The sequence below is a fragment of the Callorhinus ursinus genome, unplaced genomic scaffold, assembly GCF_003265705.2.
Source record: "Callorhinus ursinus isolate GAN/ISIS: 27379988/994484 unplaced genomic scaffold, GSC_fseal_2.0 scaffold9, whole genome shotgun sequence".
NCBI classification, from domain to species: Eukaryota; Metazoa; Chordata; class Mammalia; order Carnivora; family Otariidae; genus Callorhinus; species Callorhinus ursinus.
Window position 1 is genome coordinate 47,994,064 of NW_027397071.1, and position 24,792 is coordinate 48,018,855.

Below are 24,792 nucleotides of genomic sequence, written 5' to 3' on the forward strand. Positions count from 1 at the left end.
AGTCAAATATTTGCAGGGGGAAAAAAATCAGTCTTAAAATAAGGATAATCACACCCACTGTAAGTATCTTAAAAATTCTTCACACTTCTTCGGTTTACCAGAACATGGAAAAATTGAGTGAGATTTCAGTCTCCTTGTGTATAATGTCTGTCAGATGATCTGCTGCGACATTGTGCTCATCTTCAGAGCGCGTATGTGAGAGGGGAGCACGGAGTCTACAACACTGACTCAACCTCTACCCATCAAGTGGTTCCTTTGTGCTAGCCATCTTCTGGAAAGGGGAAAGATCATTTGGTGCAGGTTCAAACTTCATTTGCTGAGGTGGGCCTGATCATTTCCCTGCCCTGGTAAACATTCAGAAACCATTTTCATGGTGGTGCAGAGGGGAGATTTCAGAGCTTCACATGTTGCAGAGAGAGTCTTTTAGCTTCTCTCAGAGAGACAGCAAGACGGTTATTCCCTGCATTCATGGACACTTGTATAGTGAAGCTTTAAATTTTTTATTTACATAGATATTTAGTTTTTGTGACCAAAAAAACAATGCTCATATTAAAAGAAAGAGCTCCTCATATTTAAGAAAAATAATCTCCTCTTTATACTGTCTTTAACCGCCCTATTTTCAGTTTGTGAATGTGCGATGGTCCTTCCTACGTCAAGGCGCTGTATCTGAAGGCGGTTTTGCCTGCTCTCCACCCTCCACCGCAAACCTAGTTAATGACTACTCCTCTTCCACAGCTTAGCTCCTTGTCACTTTCCTATCTTCACCGCTCAGCCCCATCCATCCCACACACTGAACTCAGCACGCTGGATCCTTTTCTTTCACAACATGTAGTTTATAATTATTAGTAGATTATATATATCATATGTATATTGTTATTTCCATTATTGTTGATTAATGCTTATTTCCCCACTTAACTGTCCACTCCAGGAGTTTCTATTTTTCTGATCAATACAACCTGAAGGTATAGCACAGTGACTAGCCCAGGAGAGGTATTTAATAAATAGCCGGGGCGCCTGAGTGACTCAGTCAGTTAAGCGGCCACCTTCGGCTCAGGTCATGATCCCCAGGTCCTGGGATCGAGTCCTGCGTCGGGCTCCCTGCTCAGCGGAGAGCCTGCTTCTCCCTCTCCCTGTGCCTGCCTCTCTGCCTACTTGTGCTCTCTATTTCTCGGTCAAATAAATAAATAAAATCTTAAAAAAAAATAAATAGCCGGTAAATGAATGAGTGAAAGAAATGAATGAATGAATTTTAAAATGAATAGACTATTTTGGAGATGGTAAAGAAGACAAGTTCTTTCTATTTTGCTTTCCACTCAGCCACTCCTCTATAACCTTACTGTCTTATTTCCTAGATAGCAAGGAAAATCCCTTAAAAATTTGTTTCCCAAGATCCTAGCAACATCCCGGACTTACATGTAAATACTACGTGCTTAATGAATGAAAGAATGAACGAATGAAAGGCAAATAAATATGTATGGCTGAAATATCACTGTAGCTACAACAAATGTTACTGTGTGAATTCATAATGGAAGAGAGAGGGGAAGAATAAATATTTTACTAATTGAAAAAAATCATGAGCTCTGTTTAATGAAAGGAGACTCCATGGCTTATAGCACCTAAGGGCATAGTTGAGAGGTGTATGGTGTGGGGCCGGTTGGATTCAAAACAAAGTGAAGTTTCTATAAAGAGAATGATCCATCTTGGGCTGCCTGGACTGAAGATAAGACCGTGTCATTTCTGCTGAAAGATTACAATTTAATTGTTTGCACTGCTGTATCTACCTTATATATTTACTTATTCGTTCATTGATAAACTAGAGAGCAGTGTTTTTCTCACTGCAAACCACAGGCCAGTAGTAAGTGAAATCAATGTAGTGGGTTGCAAGCAGTATTTTTTAAAAGAAAATAGAATTTTGAAAATAGGGAGTGCTACATATACTGAAATCCTTTCAGTTTTGCATATCTACATCTATGCACGTACCAGGCTGCAACGTAAAATGTATTTCTTACTGTGGGTCATGGTCAAATAAAAAAAAATGGAAAGCCACTGTATGGAGAAGAATGACTAATGGAATAGGCTCCACAGTCAGACAAACTGGCAAGCCAAGCCTGGTTCTAAAACAAGATACCTAACCACTATAAGCCTGGTTTTTTTCTTCTTTAAAATAAAAATAATGATACTTATCTCACAGTGTCATTGAAAGAATAATAATTTAAAACACCTAAATATGTGAAATAATGATAATAAATAGTTATCGAGACTTTACTATGCTATAAGTACCATCTTCTTTAATCCCCAAAACAAACCTTATGAGGTAAGTGCCAGTAAACCTCATTTCACAGGAAAGGAAGCTGAGATACTGAGGATTGAAGCAGAAATCTTAATGCATATAAGAGTATGTGCCTCAGTGACTTGCACATATATGAATGGACACTATTATGAATTACCAGCATTACTTTAATGAATCCCTACTTTAATACTTCCCATGTAGCAGGTGTTCAATAAATATTTGTGAGGGGTAAAACATACCTCAGGAACTCAGAGCATTCTTCACAATAAATTAAAAGTAAAATGCTCTGGGAACTTAGAAGGGTAGAAATTCTTCTGAACTACTTTTGTAAAAAGAAGGTTTGGGGAAAAGGGCCTAGAGTGAGGTCTTCACCGACGTGGTGGGGTCTGCAGAGGTAAAGGGAACAGTGAAAGTATGATCAAGGCCCAGGGACAGAAGAAAGAGGGTACATAGGTTGGTAACAGATTGTAGAGAGAAGTCATTGAGTACGAGCTTAAAGGGACTGTACCTTATCTTATAGCTAAAAGGAAACCACTGAAGACTTTTAACAGTGACTAATGAAAAAGATGCAAGCTTTGAGACTGCTTGATAACCTCCATATGATTACTGTTTAAAACTTCGTGTAGATATTTTGACATGAAAACTGAATTCTGTCTTCTCAATTTTATGGGTGGAAAACCAACCTTGCTTCAGGGGAAATTATAAGAATTAATAAAACATTAGTTAATCGCTAGAGTTTTCTGAGAAATTCTATTATAAGATGTATGTACAAATTATTTTATTATAGCTGATCAATTTATAAAGCACTTTAGCTTGAAAAAAACTATGTGCTTAAATGTAAGTTTTATTAGAACAATTGCATTTTTTGGGTTGCAGAGTTTGAGGACAGGATTATTTATATAGTTTTTAATTGATTTAAATAATTATGGAAATAATTACAGGGATTAAAAATATTGATTCCAGCCTTTACCTAAAGAAATCAATTTATACCAAAAAAGCATATCCAAATATCTGTTCTCCAAAAGATGTAATCCTTAATATTCTAATATTTATTTTATTATATACTGTGGTATAGAAGATATATAAATACATACATATATTTAATTTTAATATATATACATATATATTTAATTTTAGTATAAATATATACATATATATTTAATTTGCATATGATGAACTACCTACAGAATTTTGTTTCATCCTGATTTCAAATCCCTGCATCCTGCTATTCTTGAAAACATGTAATAGATTAAACAGAATTCATATTTAAATGAATTGAATAAAATAAGATTTAAACCTTATCCTTAAAATATTTTAAACCTTAAAAATGTCTGATGCTATATAAGGCATACGGCATCTAAAGTGCAATCTTACATATTTTGGGTTAAAAAAAATTGAAAAAGGGACCTTCTGAAAATTAAGTCCTTGTGCCCAGGAACAGTTCTTGGGGTTTGGAACATCTTCCCAAAACAGCTTTTTCATTCTACAAAGGAGAAACAAAAAACATTCATACTGAAAATGTTCACAGTTAATGAATACACAAACTAGAAATTAATCTACCAGATCAGCTATTTCTCAGCAGAATCTGATTCATTTTCACATGCTATTCCGTGAAGATCTCCACCAATGTTCTATCTCGACTAAAGTTAATACTCATTATAATAATAAAATAACCAACACTTACTGAATGCTCTGTGCCAGGCACTATGCTAAACACTTTGAGTGGATTTTTCCACTCTTCCACTATTGAAGAAACAATATGTTAAAATGGCCACCAGGGCACCTGGGTGGCTCACTTAGTTAAGCATCCAGTTCCTGATTTCAGCTCAGCTCACGATCTCAGGGTCATGAAATTGAGTTAAGATTCTCTCCCTCTCCTTCTGCCCCTCCCTCCCTCTCTCTCTCTCTCACACACAAAGAAAAAAAGGTGGCCATCAATTGAGTTTCAGAAACAATTCCACTTGATATGGCCCCATCAGCTCACTTGACTGAAAGATATATTCAGTCTAAAATCTCCCATCCCTCTTTTTTGCTATAAGACAAAAGTTTCTGTAGAGATTTGACATGTGTGAAATAATTTCATAGGTCTGGGCCTCTCAGCACACGGTGATATGGCACCCTAGAACCACAAGAAATTCAAGGCCATTTGCCAAACCAGACAGACTGGGGAGCCACACAGTGCTGCTTTTTAAAAATTGGAGTGCTTACTATCATAAATGAACTAGCCACTCCAGGTGAATCTTCATCGCTAAAAAGTCCTCAACCCAAATTGTACAGCTCTAAAAGCCATTTTTGCCATCTCTGAGAACACACTGCCTAGGATTTCCGTTATAAGCTTGTTATTTCCTGGATGTATTTACATACAAAACATGAATTTCGTCCATGATGTTTGTGTTGTACTAGCAAAACCGAATGTGGTTTCCTGAAAACAGGCCTTTTCTTTTTAGGCCATCTCAATTGTATACCGAATATACATAAACATATTTAGGAGACTTTAATGTTTCTGATTTGGGTTTTAAATCAAGGTTTAAACACTCTCAAGAGCTTTGGCCATAAAGATTCGTAACACCAAGTACAATACCTTTGGTGTGATATTAACAATGTTCCAAGCAGTAAGATCGAAGAGGAAATAATTATTGGCACAATTACATATAGCCCTGCATCATTCTGGTGTTTTTCAATGTCATCTGAAAAAAAAATACAATTCACATGATTCAGAAGCTTCAGGAAATAACAGTATCTTTCTGTATCAAAAATTATAGCAGACTTTTTTCTGACTGCATCATAAATCTGTATTACCTTTAAAGATATAAAAATAAAAAAGAAGATAAAAGTAAAGCTATGATCACCTTAGTGAACTGTTATTTTGTGCAGGATTATGCTCACTGTAAGTTGACAAAACAGTTTTTCAAAATTATTTTTTGCCAATTCCATGTGATCACTTCAGGTTATATGAGAAAGTGCCAATTAAAGTTGTTCCAATGACTCTGCCTCAGTGTCGCTTCTGGATAAGCCAACCTTCAACATCTGCCGGTCTCTACCTTGTTCACTCCACACACACTGACCTTGCTTTTCTTGAGCCACCAAGCACGCTTGTTCTTCAGAACCTTTGCACTTGCACTTGCTATCCCTTTGTCTAAAATGCTCTTCTCTTTTGTACTTGCATGGCTTGAACTAAAAAGACCAATTCTGACCATCCTAACTAAGGCACCACATTTTAACTCTATCCTTTTACCTTACATTTATTTTGCTTCATGGCACTTATTTTTTATTATTATTAAATTAGTCCTTTTATAATTATTACCAATTGCCACTCTTATGCTATTTTTAATTGATTTGGGGGATTTTTTTGAGTGCAGGTAATTTTTTTAAGTTTTTATTTAATTCTAGTTAGTTAACATATAGTTTAATATTGGTTTCAGGAGTAGAATTTAGTGATTCATCACTTACATACAATACCCAGTGCTCATCACAACAAGCATGGCACTTATTTCTATCTGACATTATATTATACATGATTTGTTTACTCTCACTACCATTGGAGCATAGGGATTAAGCTCCATAAGGACAGAGACTGATGTTCACTGTTCAATCCCCAGTTCTTGTGCCCAGCCTGTATGTGTCAAATAATAAATGAATGAATTTTTATCATTATTTTAATTCTAAAACCAGGCAAAATATTTCTCTCTTGAAACTTCATTATTAGGTTGCTTGGACTTGAAGACAATTTGAGCCGTAACAGCAAAATCAAAATGTTGATACTCCAAGTACGGTAAGATGAATTAGAAATTTAAGAGGCATAATGAATTTATTTCTGTAACTACTTCTCCAGTTTTATTTTTAGAGGAAAAATGTTTCCTTTAAAAGACTGATTAAAATTTAAAGGCTTGGGCGCCTGGGTGGCTCAGTCGGTTAAGGGTCTGCCTTCAGCTCAGGTCGTGATCCCAGGGTCCTGGGATCGAACCCCACATTGGGCTCCCTGCTCAGCGGGGAGCCTGCTTCTCCCTCTCCCTCCGCCTGCCTGCCCCCCCTGCTTGTGTTCTGTAACCCTCTCTCTCTGTCAAATAAATAAAATAAAAATCTTTAAAAAAATTTAAGGCTCATAAGTACCTCCAAAACATATTATTTGGAGGTAGATGCATTTATATGAATTGTACAGAAATTAGTATTTTTCTAATTAGTCTTTCTGATGATGTATTTTATTGTATTGCTGCATATTTTCCTTTATTTCGTTTCCATTAACTTTTTATCCAATTTGAGACTGAAAATGTTAATTTCCAATGCCAGAATATCATGCTTGATTATTCTCCTTACTACCACACCAAGGGACCATGTAGCCTCCCTGACACATCTATGTAAGACTCTGGACTCTTCCATGACTCCATTAGAAAGAAAATAATCAGATGGCAACATAACTGCTAACTAAGTAGGAAACCACACATCTGTATAAAAAGAAACCAGAAGGAAAAGTCTTACCTTGGGTGAAACTATTAATTATCTTTGGTTTCCCCACTCCTTCCATAAATACTGGGTAAAGACTGAATTGATACTTCTCAATGGGGATAAAGTGATCTGAAGAGAAAAATATATTAAAGGTCATTCTTACTGAATTAATATTAACAAGTGAAACCTATATAAAAAATTTAGGTGACTCTTATTTTTCCGAACATAGAAATAAGTTGTTACTTATGGATCGAAACTAATGATTAAGGGAGTTTCAAAAACCACCTAAGTGTTCCAAATTCTCCTAGTAATGACAATAATTTTCAAATAATTTTTGAAAATATTACCCAGAGACATGAGATTGCAATCTTCAAGGGCATGTTCCAATGATAGCCAGTTTGTTCAAGCTCACAGTGTATGAACTTCCACTTTCCCTTTCCCTTTCCAGGACAATATACCCTACCTCCTCTCCCATATCCCAAAAGCCAGCAATATTCCCCTTTCACGGGCATTTAGCTTGCTTATTTTCCCCATTCAAGGCAGCTGTGAGACTAAAGTCTTATGAAATGCAAAGAAATGGGGGTGGGGACCGGGGGTCCTCTTGGCTTATCGGGGGATCCCCCGGTCAGGCGGACAACCATCTGTATAGCAAAGTTCAAAACGAATCTATCAGTGATGTATCATTTTTACAAACATATAGATATTCCACAAGGGATAAATCTTGTTGAAGCCTAGATTATATATTTCCATGGCTTAAAGAAAAGCACAGAGAATAATCATCTGGACAACAGTAGTAATGAATTGAATTTAGTTCTCCATCAATCATTTCTACTTGCCCTGATGCTAAATTCTAGGGCCTTTGGAATGAAATAGAAGTACAAGTCTCTGGAGTAATATTGTATAATAGGGTCATGGCGATCGTTAGCTTCCCTACTAAAACCTTACTCAGACTTGGAGATACTGTATTGTGCAGGATTACTTTGTACTTTAATCACCTCCTGGGGCAACTGGTCTACTTTGGGGAGTTTATGCTGCCTACAGCACTTAGTCCTACATTTGTAGACCTTCAGCCTGGCATTCCCACTCACTGCTAGTAGCATTATAAGTTGGTACGTAGATTTGGGAAGACAATTTGGTGGTAGATATCAAAGGCCATTAAAAAACAGTCTAGGAAAAAAAAAGTAAAGCTGGAAGCAACAAAAATTTTCTCAAATAAATAAACGGTTTAAGTAGACTATGGAATAAAATGCTATATGATCATTAAAAATCATGGTTAAAAGGACTGAGGAGAAAACAGAAATGTGTTTGTGATATATCAAAGGAACAAATCAGAAGAAAAGTGATAGATGATAAGATTATGACTGTAAAATATTTAGAAAGGATCGAATGAAACAGAATTGAATGTTTATGACAAAGTGATAGAATAAAATGTGGTAAGATGGTAGTATCATCTACACGTTTAAGTTTTCATTAACTGGCTATCTTATTTAAATTAATAATCACTCTAATGCTAATCCATAAGAGAAACGTATTAAAGTACAGCAAACTTACCGTGGATATAATACTTCTTAACAGATGGAGGGATCCTAAGCCATTTAATTTCACTGTCTTCATTAAGAATTTTCCACTCAGTAACAAAATACATCAGATAGTAGTCACTGGGTGATAGAGTCCAGGAGAGAAGCACACAACTGTTGTTTAAAGGATAAGCACTGAGTGACTGCACGGTATTTACTGAGGGGAACAAAAGGAAATTTGTTTTTAAATTCAAAATTAATTTAAAAAAATCTCCTAATACATTTGAGGCACATATAACCTACTGGAGGAAGGGAAAAGGAAGAGAAAGCTGACACTTATATAGATAAATATAATACAAGTATTTTTGCACCACAGAGTCATATATGCAGAAAGATGTGGGAACATATGCCATTGAGGAGAAACCAAAATGGGGTTTTGGGATAGAGTCAAAAAAGTGGCTCTCCACTGGAGTACTGCACAAGCCTATTCATCATCCTCTCTACTTCCCTACAAACTCCTCTCCTGCTGATGCAATTGGGCTTTCAAAGGACAAACCTGATTATTTAACACCCTCTGCACAAAGTCCCATTTCAAAGCCTCAGCTGGATTTCCACATGTGAGGATGAACTGCCTACCATGTCTGTGAGGCCCAGGGCCAAGCCTCATCCGGCCTCCCAGCCTTTCAGGATTTTCTGCACCAGAGCCACCCTGTTCGTCTTCCGTCGGGTCCTCTCCTGTGCCACGAAGACTTTCGGTCAGACTACTCCTCTCTCAGGAGCCCATGCTCTCTCCCCACCTATACGGGTTCTTAAGAAAGCTTCTCTAACCCTCAATGCCAAGTCAGGTTCTATTTTCTTTTCCTTCATAAAATTACATTCCTTTCCTGGGAACACTGATCTCAGTTTGTAAATAGGCATTAACTTGTATGATTATTTGATCAATGTCCGTACATCTATTGGACTCTTCTAGATGCTGAGACCATTCTCATGGTCTGAATGCTGAGACCATTAGAGTATTTCTCACATCGGAATTCCCACCACCTAACACAGCACAGCATTCAATAAAAATCTCTAGAACATACTGGTTGAAAATATTTTTAGTGTAAAACATTGTGCAGATGCTATGGAACTTACAATAAGCTTATGCCATACATACAAAAGTAATCATAATTTAAGGCAAGATATAAAATACCTTAAGAAAGGTAGAAAGCACCCTGATTTAGGACATATCTAATTAAAGCAATAAGCAAAGACTTCATGGAAGAGATTAGTAGAGGCAGAGTAGATTTGAATTTTCCATTAAAAAGTTATACTTTGAATATGTAATCCAGATTAGGAGCTCCTATTAAAAGTAGTTCTCAATTCTCTAATTAATCAAATATATCAAAATTAATGAAAGAAGATTCATCACTCATATGAAATGAAGTACAGGTTAATTTTCAAATCTGAGCAATTATTTGCATCCATATAGTATGTAATACTATTGTGTATATGTAATAAATATAACACACACATATACATGCACTTATTTTTACATACACACACACACACACAGACACACACACACACACACAGACCAGGAAAGAGACTGATTTATGTACAACTTCCATTGATGCAAAGGGTTTAAGTATTAGATTTACTAGAATATTCTCATTTATCATAATACTGTATCAACATGGTTCTATTACATGAAAACCCAAGGACCATATTACAAAATCAGGGTGCAATCTCTTTTGCTGTTTTTCAGAGAAGAAGAGATAAGAGAAGAGAGTCCTTCAGATTCAGAGAATTGCAGGCTTTTTGGAAGATCATTTAGAATGGGAGGAGTATGTAAAAATTAAATGCTAAAAGGGGCACAGGTTTACTACCCTGCACCCTTTCTTACCTTTGCTCATAGGCCATGAGAAGGTTAAATTAAAATTCACAAAAGAAGCACCAATTGAATTGACAGCCAGAATTGTAACAGAATGTGCTTGTTCTGTCCACAGGAAAGTGAATTTAGTGTGATTTCCCACATCTTCTGACCATGTTCCATTGCGGGAAGTATGATGTTTTACCACATATTTTCTCACACTGCACAATGAGTCATTTTTCATCAGAGGCTGTAGTAAACATAAAAATTGATTAGTTTAAGGGCTCCAGTGCTTTTTATACCAACCAAGCCCATGAACTCTTCTTATACGTTCTCCACCGGGAGGCAGGGTCAGACCAGGGCAAGCCCTGTCTAGTTCAAGGCTGAGATATGGGGAGGTGAGGGGGGATAGAGCCCGTCTCTGACCACGGATGCAGTGAAGGCATCTGGGTGAGTATGGAGCATAGGAAATTTATTTTCTTCCTTTTGGGTTTTTCTCCTTAAGACTCAGAGAATAAATCACTTAAAGATAATTAAATATGGATACAATTAGGACACTTTTCTACCAAGAAGTTTCACACTAATTTTAGAGAAAAGAGAGACCAGCAGGGAGTCAAGAGTTTCCTTATCGAAAAAGCAAACAAGGAATAACCTTCTAGTTCTGTAAAGCAACAACAAGAAAGCTGAAGAAATGTTAATCATCATTTATGTTAATCCCAGTAAGATTTATCATTTGTTTGCTCCTCTTCTGATCTGTTGCTAATTCAAGTAGCAGAGGCTACCAGAACCGTGTATATGGCACCCCAGAATTTCTGCCCCATAGTTTAAAAAAAAATCATACCAGATCACTGATGATTCCAATATAATATAGAATATATGTCTCTGCTCTTTCATTTTATAGAGTATTAACAATATACCCCACCTGCCCCATTACCACCACCTGTTTCAAATAAGATAAGCCAGGGGTGCCTGGGTGGCTCAGTCGGTTAAGCGTCTGCCTTCGGCTCAGGTCATGATCCCAGAGTCCTGGGATCGAGCCCCGCATTGGGCTCTCTGCTCAGTAGGGAGCCTGCTTCTCCTCTTGCCCCTCCCCCTCCCCCTGCTTGTGCACGCATGTGCGCGCGCGCGCTCTCTCTCTCCCTCTCTCTCTGTCTGAAATAAATAAATAAATAATCTTCAAATAAGATAAGTCAATCCCTTATAAACCCATAGAAAACGATTCTCTACGATAGACTGGAACAGTGCTTCTCAATATATTTGTTTGTCATCGAGATTCCTCTAAGTCAGACATAACGGACAAAAATAAATACAAATGCATATACGTGTGTCCCTGCAGGGTGTGGAACAATGTGTGGGGGGGTAAAATCTGAGCAGGCGTCATCCAGTCCAGTCCTGCATTTATACAGATCAGGAAGCTACGGCTGAAGCCTCTAAGTGACTCCGCCAAAATAATGCTGACTGAGCTCTAACATGTTCGGCTGAGAACAGAATGAATTCCCACACTCGTGCCAGGGCCCCTCCGCAGAGCTCTCTGCAATCCCATCTCAGAATGGAAACAACCAAGTCAATCTTTCGTGAGCATAAAAATAAAATTTGAGTAACATAAAAGCATGAGTACCTTCCAAAGTAAAGTAACATTTCTCTCCTTTTTAGTGGTGTCTTCCTTAATTATTCTCCAAAATTCAGGTCCTCTGGTAGGAACTGCAGAATGACAAGGAGCCCAAGTGGTACACGTGTTCTCAGGAGGAATCTGAGTCACATTTGAAACACGCCCGTATGCATGCATTTTTAAGACACATGTACAAAATCTCTACAGACCTTTTATATCCATGACAACTGTGTAGGCGGGACTACTCCAATTACTCCAATACCCCAGGCCATCCAGCCTCCGGCAGCGCACCTGAACAGCATAGACTGCACACAGGTCTGGCACCAGGACACTGGCTGACTTTGATTTTGCATCATATACCTCATACATCTGTAAAATAAGGTCAAGCGTTAGACTAATCATTACTAACACCTACGTAGCTGATGGGCCCGAAACTGCATTCTATTTAAAACCTTAATACCGTTCCAAAATTAAGAGAGAACTGACTTTGTGTTTTCTGGCTTGAGAAATACTTTTATTAGACTTGGATCATGAGCTCCTTCAAGTTAAGGATTGTCTCAGTCATCTTGTTGTTTACTCCTCAGGACAAGATTTGGACTGGCCTACTTGCAACCTCGCTCCCCAGTCACTCTTCACTCTGTTACTAATCTCTGTCCACTAATTCCCTACCCACAAAAACTCTCAACAATTTTAACCTAGTGATTACATAGTGATATCTCTGTTACTCAGTCTCCTCAATAAGCTGGTAAACTGTCACATTCCTTTCAGCTAAAATCTTTATGATCTAATGACATAATATTTAGGGTTCCTGACGTTTCTGGGACTTTGCAGGCTGCCACCTGAAAACTGATATGGCCAGTCATCATATGCACACTCGCCACTATAGGTGCGATTTTGATTGTTTGATAAAAGCAGCTTCTTCCAAAATATGTCCCAATGAATATATAGGTACTAAGAAATACTATTAGATGTTAAAGGAAAAAGGGTTCCTCAGTAAAATGAGTTTGAGAAACATAGGATGAAATAAAAGTCACAAATAAAGTCACAAATGTTTCTTTAATGCAGGACTTCTCCGAACTTTTCGTATGCAACAGAGTATGATTTAGTATGTAACAGGAACACACAGTGATGCAGGGTTTCCTAAGTTGATTCAGCCATGCAATCTTTTTTCAAGGAATATTTTATGGGATCAATGTTCTGTCACACTCATTTTGGGAAATGATGGCTTGCAGGAAATGTCATTCCTTGAAAGGGTTAGACTTATTGCAATCTACTTAACAAAAATAGCTACAGAATACAGGAAGAGGTACTTTTATGCCAATAAAATAAATCCTAATCTATACAGTTATTAAAACAGTTGTATGAAATAACATTTAGTGAGGCAAGCCAAAGACATTTCTCAGTTAAAGGTACCTTCCACTGTACTTCTTTTCCATTTAAGCCATAGCGAATCTGGAACTTAAGATTATTCTCTGGAAAGACTGGCTTTTCCCAAGATATTTTCAATAATCCAATTTTTACAGTAATTTCTGCTTTCACACTGGATGGAGGCAGTGGTTTCACTAGAAATTTTAAAAACAGCATACTATAACATCAACTTAAACAGTGATAATATTTTTAAAACATTATTATGATGTTATAACTTTTATACTCAATATTTATAAAGCAACCTCTCCTTCTCAAAGCTTCCTCATTCATTATCTCACTTGATCACCTACAATTTCAGGTGACACGTAAGAAAGGGATTATCTCTATTTTGCAAATAGGTTGATTGGGAAAAAAAATCAATACACTGACCATGTCATCTGCGAGTAATAGTAAGATCTGACTAGAAATTGGGCCATTAGTTCCGCATGCAAAAGATTCCGTACTGAACACTAAGTATCGACAGCATGCTCGGTTCTACGTGGAGCTTTAATAAAAGGAAAACTATAACATGGACTGTATTCATTTCCACCTGTGTGAGTTTCAAACTCTTCTACTCTTATTATCTCTAGGTCAAGGTCAGAGATAGTCTTACAGAGTAAAGCCCCAGTTCTCTATCATCTGAGGAAAACAGGCTTTTGAAGGGCAGAAGTAGAGGCAAAGATGACCAGAACGGCAAAGGCTTAAAAAAAAAAAAGTAAAAGACAATATGCAAACTCAACATATTTGGGAACTAAATGTCCCAAAGCCCCAGCACACGAGTGTGAACTTTGAAGCTCCGGACTTCATCAACAATACCTTAGACTGTTGATGACCAAAACCCCTAAACTTTTTCATTACTAGTTTCTCATATTTGTTCAATTCTTCATATATGAAGAAGACACTCTATACCAACCAGTAAGATGACACGCAGTTCATCTCCTGAAAAAATCATTCCTCCTCAGAAAAGGAAGTATGGATGTTTGAGAGACACTAAGATTGTACTTGACTGAATCATATGGATGTCATATGGATCCATTCCATGAATATCTAGTTTACAGAAAGGATGCTTTAAAGTATAAGAGTTTGCATGATCCCCACAGCACACACCCTGGGGAGTTAAGCAGAGCTTTCCACATTTTATGGGTGACAAAAGTCCCCCCACGGAGCACTCACATGTCTAGCCCATGTTTACAAAGCTAGTAACAGGTGGTGCTGCATTTGGATCCTAAAGTTGAATCTCCACATTGTTTCCTAGTACTAAGGAGTTAATAGAAGCCCAACTTAAATTCCTTATTTTAGTACTAAAAAGAATAACATCGAAAGTTGTTTGGATAGCATACAGAACTGAATCCATGTTGCATTTGTCATATATTACACGTGAGGTTCTATCTGTGCATGTTTGTGGGGTAGAGAGTGGTAGGAGGGTTCTTTGCTGTCCCAAGATACTTAGTATCAGAGAAGTCCTGCTTACAGTAAATTCACTTTAAGTGGAACCAAACTAAATAGTGGGGGTGGGGGGAGGTGGGGGGGTGGCGGGCATGCTAGCTTTGGGGGTGGGGAATCAATTACTTGGGACTCTATAGTGATTAAAAAAACCCTAAAAATTATGACTTTATGCTATGTTTAACAAAATATGTTTTAATTCAGATGTGTACTAATTATTTGAAAATATAATGAATCAAATATTGATTTTTGGCATAATTTCCCAACAAAACAGAATACAGCACCAAAAGATATTCTTTTACCTCTATTGTATAATCATAAATGGGTCATTTCTCAAAGATTTCACAGCAATATCGGAGAGATATAGATTTCAAGAGCTCTCTTAACTTTGAAATCAATATATCTTTTTAAAGAGTATTTAAAATTCATGATGGATATCATCATCCTTGATCTATTGTCTCTCCTTCACTTTAGTTATTTTGAATCCTTCTGCATCCTACACAGCCTCACAAATTAAACCCATGGGTTATGACTACTAGATTACAAAATCCATCACAATACCCAAATTAAATTTTTAAATTAAAAACACCAAATGTTTTCATAAGTATACTGGGAGAAAAACAAAGCAGTGCATTATTTAGATTAATATTACTGCTAAATTTTATTCCCAATGCCCAATATAACTCATCAGATTATATGCTGAAAATATGCCTATTGCAAAAATACTGTGCTATAAGTAACTTAAAATAAAATAAAAACGGCAAAACTTTCTAAGGTTGATTGTCTTCCCAATTCCACTGTAAACATGAAAAAGTTTTTGTTTAAATATAGTGTGATCAGGAAATGGTAAAACACAACAGTTTCCATGAATCAATCTGAATCCAAATCTGCTAGTAAAAATGAAGACACACAACACAGTTTGACATACCCACGGAATCAGGAACAACACACGTTGGTGGAGAGTCAAGTGAACCCAAAGAGTGATTGATTTTAATCCACATTGTATAGCCGGATAATAGAAAGATTGGCTGAAATATGCATTCATAAAAACCATCTCTCTGCAAATGGCAATCTTTGGGTTCAGATATGGGATGAATAGATGGAACATCAGAACAGTAAAGGCTGCTCCTTAAAAGATATGAGAACAGTCAGTTAATATACAACATGGCTGAAAGCAGTAAGATATTTGAGAATACCATAGTTTCTGTTCCATCTAAAATGAATGTTCTTATTGGAAAGGCATTTTTGAATTCCCAGCTCTATCACAATTTTATGTCTTTCCATAAAAATAGACAAAAAACCTTATTAAACATTTTATTAGGTACTAAGTGGAAATGCAAGTAAAATAAATGGCATTGCTCTAAGAAGGAGATAAGGATACAATTAGAGGTGGGACCTACAACACTTTGAAAGTTAAGCTAATGTTATACATAAGTGATACCATTTTAGAAGTATAGATCGCAAGCATAGTATTGGGACATTCCTGAGATGGGAAGGAAGATAAATCCCTTATGCTTTAAATAGGGATTAAATTCCACCACAACTTGAATACACAACTGATAGTAAATTATAGCTTAATTGACAATGTCCTAATATTTTCTGGTTCAAAGCAATATAATGAAAATAATACCAATTCTTGATTCATACCTGAATCATATGGTTAAATATAAAACACATATAACACATAATCTCAGAGAAGAAAATTAAGAAAGTAAGTTTTATAACTGTGCCCTGATCCACACTCTACCTCAGAATATACAAAGCACTTCTCCCTTTTTTTGGAAATAGCCCTGCTCCTGCCACTATTTGCTCTCAATATGGAATTTAAGTGGTTAAAGTAGCAGTTACTGTTTCCATAAAAATGGAGTTAGGAGGTTACAAGAAAATGAAAAATCTATATTCTTCTGTTTCTCGTTTTCTTTTTTTTTTTTTTGTGACACTTTTCCTGCTTACCCCCTCAAAATTACAATCATTTTCGGGTGTGTGTATGAATGAGTGCTGGCAGAGGGACGGGGGGGGGGGGGGGGGGGAGGGAGGGCCAGAAATGAGAACAAGGCATGAGGCGTCCTCTGTGGGTAGGAAGAACTGTGACCAAGTACTAAAGCACAGTAATACTCCACTTGGAATGCAGAGGTTAGTGTCTTCGTCATAATGACAATGATAGCCATTTATTGAATATTTACCAGGAGAAATTCTATCGCATAATTATAATTAAATGGAATATATCATTAATTCTAACAGAAACCTTGTAAGTCCTATTATTCTTTCCAGCTTACAGAGAAGGAAATCGAGTCTTGGAGAGGTTAAAAAAAACCTGCCCGAGCACATGCAGGGACTTTCACAGTTCTTCCGTAAAGGTTAGCAAGATAAATGGGACACAGAGCTTATGTGATGGTCATCCACAAACACCTTTTTTAATGTGAAAAATGCCATGGAAAAAAAGGAAAGATAGATTATAAAAGTAAAATGGCATCCATGAATATTCTATTGATTTCAAAATACTCCTATCAGGTAAGATAAAGCCAGCTATTATTCCTATGTAAGAAATGTAAAAATTGCCCCATTTTTTTCTAATACTACATAAGAACAGACTGGTCACTTTGGGAATAGAATTCAGATCACAGTATTTGAGGAGGGGGATTTGTTTTTCAAGTAGAAAATTTAGATTTTAAGAATAAATGAGGACAAGTGAAACAAACTGGAAGACCCCAGTACAAACACAAATTGAGACAGGGTGTCTGAGAGCCATACACATAACTGAAAACTACTAAGATTATAAAAATAAAAATGTATCTACCTTCTCCTAATCAAGAGTCTATTATTTCAGATGATACTATGGGAAGATGAAGCCTTGAATTCTTTTCAAAACAGGGAAGGGTAAAAATAAGCACAAATTACTATTACAACCCTTCACTCCTTCTTAAGTGTTTTCCTTCTTTGTCTTTCCTGCTTCCAAAAATATTCATATTATGTCTTACAATCTTTGTGCCACTACCTCTGACTTTTTTCCAAAATATTAATCTTCAGCAAATGATATTGGACTTTTATAATCGCTGATATTCTCCTCTAGTCAACTCTTAGAGAGTTCAAATTAACTCTTAGGTCAAATTAAAATGTACAGAAACCAGCTTTTCTTGGATTTCATTCAGTAGTTAAAATGCAGTTATGGAAAATTAATCGATTATCAGAAAAACTAATCTGAGGTAAAAACGAATTATATGTTTTACCTCAATGTTTTTTTTAAAAACCACCAATTTATTTGATCCCTTAAAAATTTTCTAATCAAGTAGATTCTACCTTCCTCTTTCAAGAAGAACGTCTAACTAGAGGACTGTTATGAGGATATTTCTACAGGAAGTTTTATCTCACCACATCCCCAGAACAATAAAACAGCAAAACAGTACTTACCTATGATACCTCAACTGCAAAGTACTTCCCATGAGTGATTGGATTGCATTGGTCGACCATCTGCAAGTCATTTTAGTTAAGTACCCATCAGTTTCACATGATATATTGATATTGACATCTATTTAAAACACATTAAAATATTAATACAAAGCAAAAACACCAAAGCAATTTTTAATGACAATAACATGTCCTTACATTATCAATGGGACTCTAATATAGGGTCCATAATCCCTGCGGAGGAAAACGGAGAGAAGTGCAGTCAGTATTCTTACCAATCACGTATAACTCCGCATAGCGATGGTGGCATTCCTGCTGGTTGCAGCAGTACACTGCGTCGTAGGTGAACTTCCCGCGAGGCTTGGTCGCATTCAAATTTGGAAAGGTGACTTTGCTAACACGGTCACCCACCACGGTATACTGGCTTGGAGGGATTTTCTCAGCTAAATTCAGCCACCAAACAATCTTTTTTGAGGAAACAATCTCGTTTTCGTTTTTATAAATGCAGTGAAAAGAAACGTTAGACCCGACACTTGTCAGAATTTTAGGTGGAAAGTATATGACATCTGCAATAAGAGAAGAAGGGGAGGATGTCGGATGAAGACCAAAAACATCCTGTGAGGAATTTACGCTACGTAGAAAGGCTTCACAATGCATTCAGGATCATACTGCCAAAAATAAAGAGTGTACTAAGAGACTGGGTAACTGTAATCGCCTGTTTATGGACAGTTATGTAGTATCCCAGGCACTCCCATTCCCAAATGACTTGAACTTCCACAAATGTCTTCACTGTTTTCTAAACACAGAGACTTAGTACAAAATAGGTTTTAGTGCGTACTTGTCACTTGCTAATGGATAGGCCGAAAATTAATTCAAATGAAATATAATCTAATTCCACAATGACACGTTTTCCATCAGACTCCGCTTTAAGGATCAGTGAAATGTAGGGTGAGTTATTGAATCAAATCACTCTAAGGCAAAATCCTAAAGAAAAAATGGTGGTTGCTATTGTTTCATTTGGATATATGAAAATTTCAAATAAACAGGTAAAGTAGAAAAATAAGCTTTAAGTAAGAAAACTAGTTAAGATATGTAAAATCAATGATGCACCAATGTACCAAAACAGGAAAAACTGTAAATACTGATCTGTAATATTTTAAGTTATTTAATGCCAGTATGCTGTGGTTAAGGGCAAGGGGAACCAATATTTTTCTAAAATATTATTTTTAAGGCCTCCACACTCTTCCATACTACTTTTTTGGTCCCCTATTGTTGGAAACATAGTTTGCCTATATTTTTAATTAGAAACAGAATAAAAGTAAATGACTGTTTACATAGGAAGAAATTATTTCTGCCACAATACATTCCAAAAACAGTATATTTCAGTTGTGCAATTTAAGGTAGGCCATTTTCTGCTGAAAGAATATGAGTATCTGTTTTCATACATATCATCCGGATGACCCCCAAAACAAAAACAAAAAACTTCATTGATTTTTATTATTTAAGTTTTTTCTTTTTTGTAATAGCAAGCTAAACTCCCCTGTCCTTATATTTACAATCCATACAAAACCTTTGTACTTGGTATTTCTACAGTCAAGCATAAACAGGAAAAATTTTAGTAGCATGAAATCACTGGACAGAAGCCAGTCCATTAGATTTATAATCCTAGCCTAGGGTGACACTCAAGCTTCATTGGCACATTACTTACTACACACAAGGACCTAGCACAGACCTGAAAGATCATTAACCTACTTTCAATATGCTCCACATCTCATTACTGAACTGCTTCAAAAGTCTAGGAGTAATTTATTTTTTTAAAGAGTACAAATAAGATTTCAAAAGTTAAGCTGAATCTTTTAAAGATAATAAAAATCTCAAAGCACCTCACTTCAAAATTGAATGCCTAAGTAAGGCTTAATTGAGAAATACAGTTAAAGTCATAGTATTTTGGCATGATTAAATACTAAAATATTAGCTTAAAAAGAATAAAAGCAAGTTATTAAAAACCTGATTTTGTAAAATTTACACTGAATATATAGAAATTGATATGAAGTAAATGTTAAATATTTAATTTTCAAAATAATACAAATATATATTTTATTCTCATGTGAGATACACAATATTTAATTTGTAAAATAAGAAAATAATTTTCTTCTCATGACTAAGTACTAATAGTTTTGCAGAATCTACACTAACGAATTTCATTAAAAGAAGAAATTCTATTGATAAATATTAGTGAATTACTCAAATGAACATAAATCATAAATCAAAACATCTTAGTTAAAGTTATTTTAAAATGTGTTTATTATAGCACCAGAAATTGGATTTTTAAATTTTCAAAACAGATTTCCTATTTTTCTTTACGGGGAAAATATTTTCTCTAATACATTACAAGCACTGTCAAGTATGAAATGCAGAAATTATCTGTTTCTCCTCCTCTCTGGCAGCACAAGATTGCAATTAAGAAAGGTATCACAAAAAAAAAAGAAAGGTATTACAAGAAGTCAGCACTTCTAAACTTATTTTCAGTATGTAGCATAACTTAATTGCAATATTCTTGGACTTCTTAAGTTCTGGCAAGGTCCCGGGTATTCTTGTAAGAGTCCAAGATCTCCCAAATCCATAAGAATTCCTTGATTAAAAATGGTCAATGCTTCATTAACTGTGTACTTGGTAGGTACAGCTTTAATGAATCAATGAACAAAAAAAAAAAAAATCATTGAACAATAGGTAGTAGCTATAAAGGAACTGATAATTAGCATCCGTTTGCTCTGGCACAATACATCAGACAGTCTCTGTTCCAAAAAAAAAAAAAATCAATAAAATCCAAAGTGTTTGGAAATGATAAAGTAGATGTGCTAATTCATTCTAAGTAAGTTAATGCCTCAGTCTTACAGAACGTTTCTGTTTTGTGGATGCCAACAGTGAACAGCAGAGGATAATCTAATAATATTAAATACCTAGGTTTAAGGGAGAAGGACCCAAATCCTTTTACACAAGAAGAGGAAGCTCCCAAGTTTGGAGAAACATACTTCACTGGTGCACACGGTTCAAGAACAAGCCTCCAGTGCTGTAAGCACGGGGGGATGAGGGAGCTGCTGCGAAGGCAACTCAGCACACCTGAGACCTGAAAAACCCAAGCAACGCTGAAACCTCATTTATCAGGAACCATGAAGGAAATGAGGTGTTCCGCTAAAGTGCTCTATGTAATTAAGCTTACCGCTGATTAGTGCCCAGGATCAATTTTTGGTGACATAAACATATGTCAGGCACTTAATCACTGTATTAGTGCGAACAAACATGACTCTGGAATTAGACTGCCAGCTCTAGATTGTGTCAACTTTTACAATGTACTTAACCTCTCTAAGTCCCGATTTCTTTGCGAAAGGGGAATATCAGTACCTATCTCACAGGGGATCAAAAGGACAAAATGATATATATGTAAAGCACTTAGAACAGTGCTTGAAACACAGGAAGCACTCCATAACTGTCATTATCATTATCATTATTATTCAGGAGGGAAGTACGAACCTACTTATACCTTTGATTTGTGATTCAGTACCCATCATTACATCGTTACTGTAGGCGATCCTATAACAGAGAAACGTGCTTGGGAGCTACTGAAGTGTGGAGGCTCTTCTCCCCGCACTTGGTGTCCCTAGTCTCCTTTATATTTGGCAAGTTTCTGTCTTTCCCTTAATAATCACCTGGTACCACTCACTGGCATCTAACCCATCCAAGCCTGTTAAATTAGTAAACTTACCTTTACACTCATTGCTAAATCAACAAATTCTGCCCTTGGGGGAGCTATTTACTTACTGTCTGGATTTATTTTTCACTTACTATCAGATATTTCTATTTGGGATGTCTAAAGTCACTAGAGGAACACACCTGTGGCGAATAAGTAAAAGGCCCAGTGTTAACTGCAATACTGTTAGACACTTTGGCAAGTAAACTGGCAAAGTTTCTTTTCAACAAAACATATCTTTATTACTGTCATGTACACAAGACCCTAAATATTTGCATAGGGAAAAGCATATATATATATATAGTATGTGCTTTATAATATATATTAATAAATCTGATTTATATTATGTATAAAAACATATAAATGCGGTCCAACATATTAAAACCAAGCAAATGTAATCCTACAGATATTGACGTGAACTAAGAAAGTAATAGTAGTCTAAAGGTTTTGTACTAAGTAAAACAGAACTAAAACTATGTCCATCCAAAGGTCTAAAAACCTAAGTTGAACAATCCAAAACAAAAACTTACATGAAATGTAACACAAATAACTATTATATTATACTGGATCAAAATGTTCATCTTAACCCCACTGAATACAGAATTGCTAAGAATCATTATTCTAGAAAGTTATAATATATAACTTGAATATTAGCAAACCTTAAAAATAATAATGATCCTTTTAGAATTTCCCTCTTCTTTAGGGAGGGTAGGTTTTCAGATCTATTTAAGAAGTAAAATCACAAAGAAGAAAGCCATCCCACTCAGGGTGGGAGTCAGGGTTACTAGTCTCCTCTCCCACCCACCCTACCCCATCCCGTTCTCTTAAAAACCTCCACGGGACATTCTTTAAAAGTTGATGTCGTAATTTATTCATAATTACATAATACATAATTCACCGCTGGTCATTAAGACCTATTAATCAACGATAAATAATTGAAGGTAGAAAAGAAGACCGACCTTCCTCCGAAAAATTCCAGAAGCTGAGTCGTCAGCACACACATTGTGATGCTCAATAACTATCTGAGGAATCATGAGGAGAAACCCATGTCTTCTATGGATTTCTCATCTGTTCACAGAAGGTTCCTGGCTTTCCTGGTGAGAACCAGTCCTTCCCATTGCCTAGTACTTTGCTAGCTCTTCTGACAAGCTTGCTCATGCAATTAGTTATGTATCTTGTCAACCTGAAACCTTCATTAGATGCTGAGATTTTGAATATTGAAATTGTGGATCTGCAAACGATGATTGCATCTACTGTTTACTGGGTGCTTACTAAAGGTCGGGCACTGCAGTGAGCACAGTAGGTGCACTGTTTCATTCTATCCATAATAAAAATGTCTCTATTTTGCAGATGGGGCAATTGAGGCATAGAAAGGTGAAGAAACTTTCCAAATAAGTGGTGAGGCCAGTACCTGCATAAGATTCTGTCAGACTCCAAAGTCTGCGCTCTTAAACCACTAATGCTACTGGCTTTTTGACAAGTCAATGCTTTTTAAATAGGAAGTAACCAATAAATTAACTTATTTCATTAAATGTGTTGACTGCTTAGTGATTTTCAGGGGACTTGCTGTCTCTATATATTCATAATCAACTTGCATGATTCAGTAGGAATAATTTTGCTCTTTTGACAGATCAGACAACTAGGCAAAGAACCCTGAAGTCTCTTCCTAGCATCACAAGTTAGCATATGACAGGGTTGGACTATTCTAAGGCTCCTGGGACTATTTGTAAACCACCATCTCAACTTCATGAGGAAGTTTTGAATAAACCATAGTTTTTCTGATGTTAAAGATTAAAAACATGAAAATTGAAAGTGAAAACTCTCAAAAGCCAGCATCTGGAGTGAAAAGAATTATTTCATTATGTTATTATTTATTATATAAAATATAATAATTGAATGAAATTTGAATATTTGGAATTTATGTCAAATAAATATATCTGATTTTAAATGTAAATTAAGGAAACACTGATACCAGTAGCGTTCTGAATTTGTGAATTTGGAACCTTTCTATTAAGTTTATCTTTTGAATAGGTAAGAGTAATTCAGCAAGACACTACTATGTACACACATAAACTTGGGAGCTCTTATATAAGTTTTTTTTACACGTTTTCATTCACAAAGTAACCTGCCAACACTTAAATAAAACGTTAATATTGTGTCCCTCCTTTTGGTTTACTGCTACAAAATTTAAGATGCTTATAACAGGCCAAGGGAAAAATCAGGAAGCATATTCTCCTCTTGATAGGAGCTACTATTACAAAACCTACCTTGTGTGGTAAAGGTAAGAGGGGTGCTCCAGTCACCCCAGGTTCCTGGGCCATCCAGTCTCTTTCCCCTCACTTGAACCTCGTATGAAGACCCAGGAAGCACACTGTCTATCAGCAGAGATGTAGCTGAGACAATTTCATCAGCCTGTTAAATATTGTTTGAAAACATCAGAACATCAAGTTGACATGGAACCTTCATCAAAATTGAGAACAAGCAGTCCCAACAAATTTCAAAGAATGAAAGTCTTACAAAATAGTTGGCCGGCCATGGTGGAATTAAACGGAAATCAGTAACAAAATAACAAATGTTTGCATCTTTGTCAATAAATATTTTTAAAGATTTTATTTATTTATTTGACAGAGAGAGACACAGAGAGAGAGGGAACACAAGCAGGGGGAGTGGGAGAGGGAGAAGCAGGCTTCCCGCTGAGCAGGGAGCCCGATGCGGGACTCGATCCCAGGACCCTGGGATCATGACCTGAGCTGAAGGCAGACACTTAACAACTGAGCCACCCAGATGCCACTGTCAATAAAATTTTAAATAGCCCACAAGCCCAAGAAGAAAATCACAATGATAATCAGTAGATATTTTTAACTGAATGATAACGAATATTGACCTTGTGAAATTTAAGAGGTACAGCTAAAATCAGCGGGGAGTTTCAAGGCCCTGATGACATCTATAATACACACCTGGTAGAAAATGATGAGCAGGAGCGGACACAGAATTAGAAACATTCCTAGAGGAAAGTGTCATAGAGGAGGCGTGAATAATTTTAAGAACCTGAATCTGATAAGCTATAGTAAATCAAAA

General features: G+C 36.2%; 1 protein-coding gene across 2 annotated transcripts in view; it reads right to left on the reverse strand.

The window, feature by feature from the left end:
• The window catches only part of LEPR (leptin receptor), an 84,022-nt gene that overhangs the window by 11,847 nt on the left and 47,383 nt on the right, over positions 1 to 24,792 (reverse strand). For both annotated transcript variants that reach the window (XM_073896602.1, XM_025871781.2), the window contains exons 9-20: positions 23,982 to 24,126; positions 18,242 to 18,532; positions 17,970 to 18,087; positions 15,490 to 15,689; positions 13,125 to 13,273; positions 11,921 to 12,080; positions 11,721 to 11,803; positions 10,136 to 10,352; positions 8,285 to 8,467; positions 6,767 to 6,862; positions 4,872 to 4,977; positions 3,698 to 3,773 (exon numbers count right to left, since the gene is read on the reverse strand). In XM_073896602.1, coding sequence (XP_073752703.1) covers positions 3,698 to 3,773; positions 4,872 to 4,977; positions 6,767 to 6,862; positions 8,285 to 8,467; positions 10,136 to 10,352; positions 11,721 to 11,803; positions 11,921 to 12,080; positions 13,125 to 13,273; positions 15,490 to 15,689; positions 17,970 to 18,087; positions 18,242 to 18,532; positions 23,982 to 24,126 — 1,824 coding nt within the window. The remainder of the gene's footprint in view (positions 1 to 3,697; positions 3,774 to 4,871; positions 4,978 to 6,766; positions 6,863 to 8,284; positions 8,468 to 10,135; positions 10,353 to 11,720; positions 11,804 to 11,920; positions 12,081 to 13,124; positions 13,274 to 15,489; positions 15,690 to 17,969; positions 18,088 to 18,241; positions 18,533 to 23,981; positions 24,127 to 24,792) is intronic.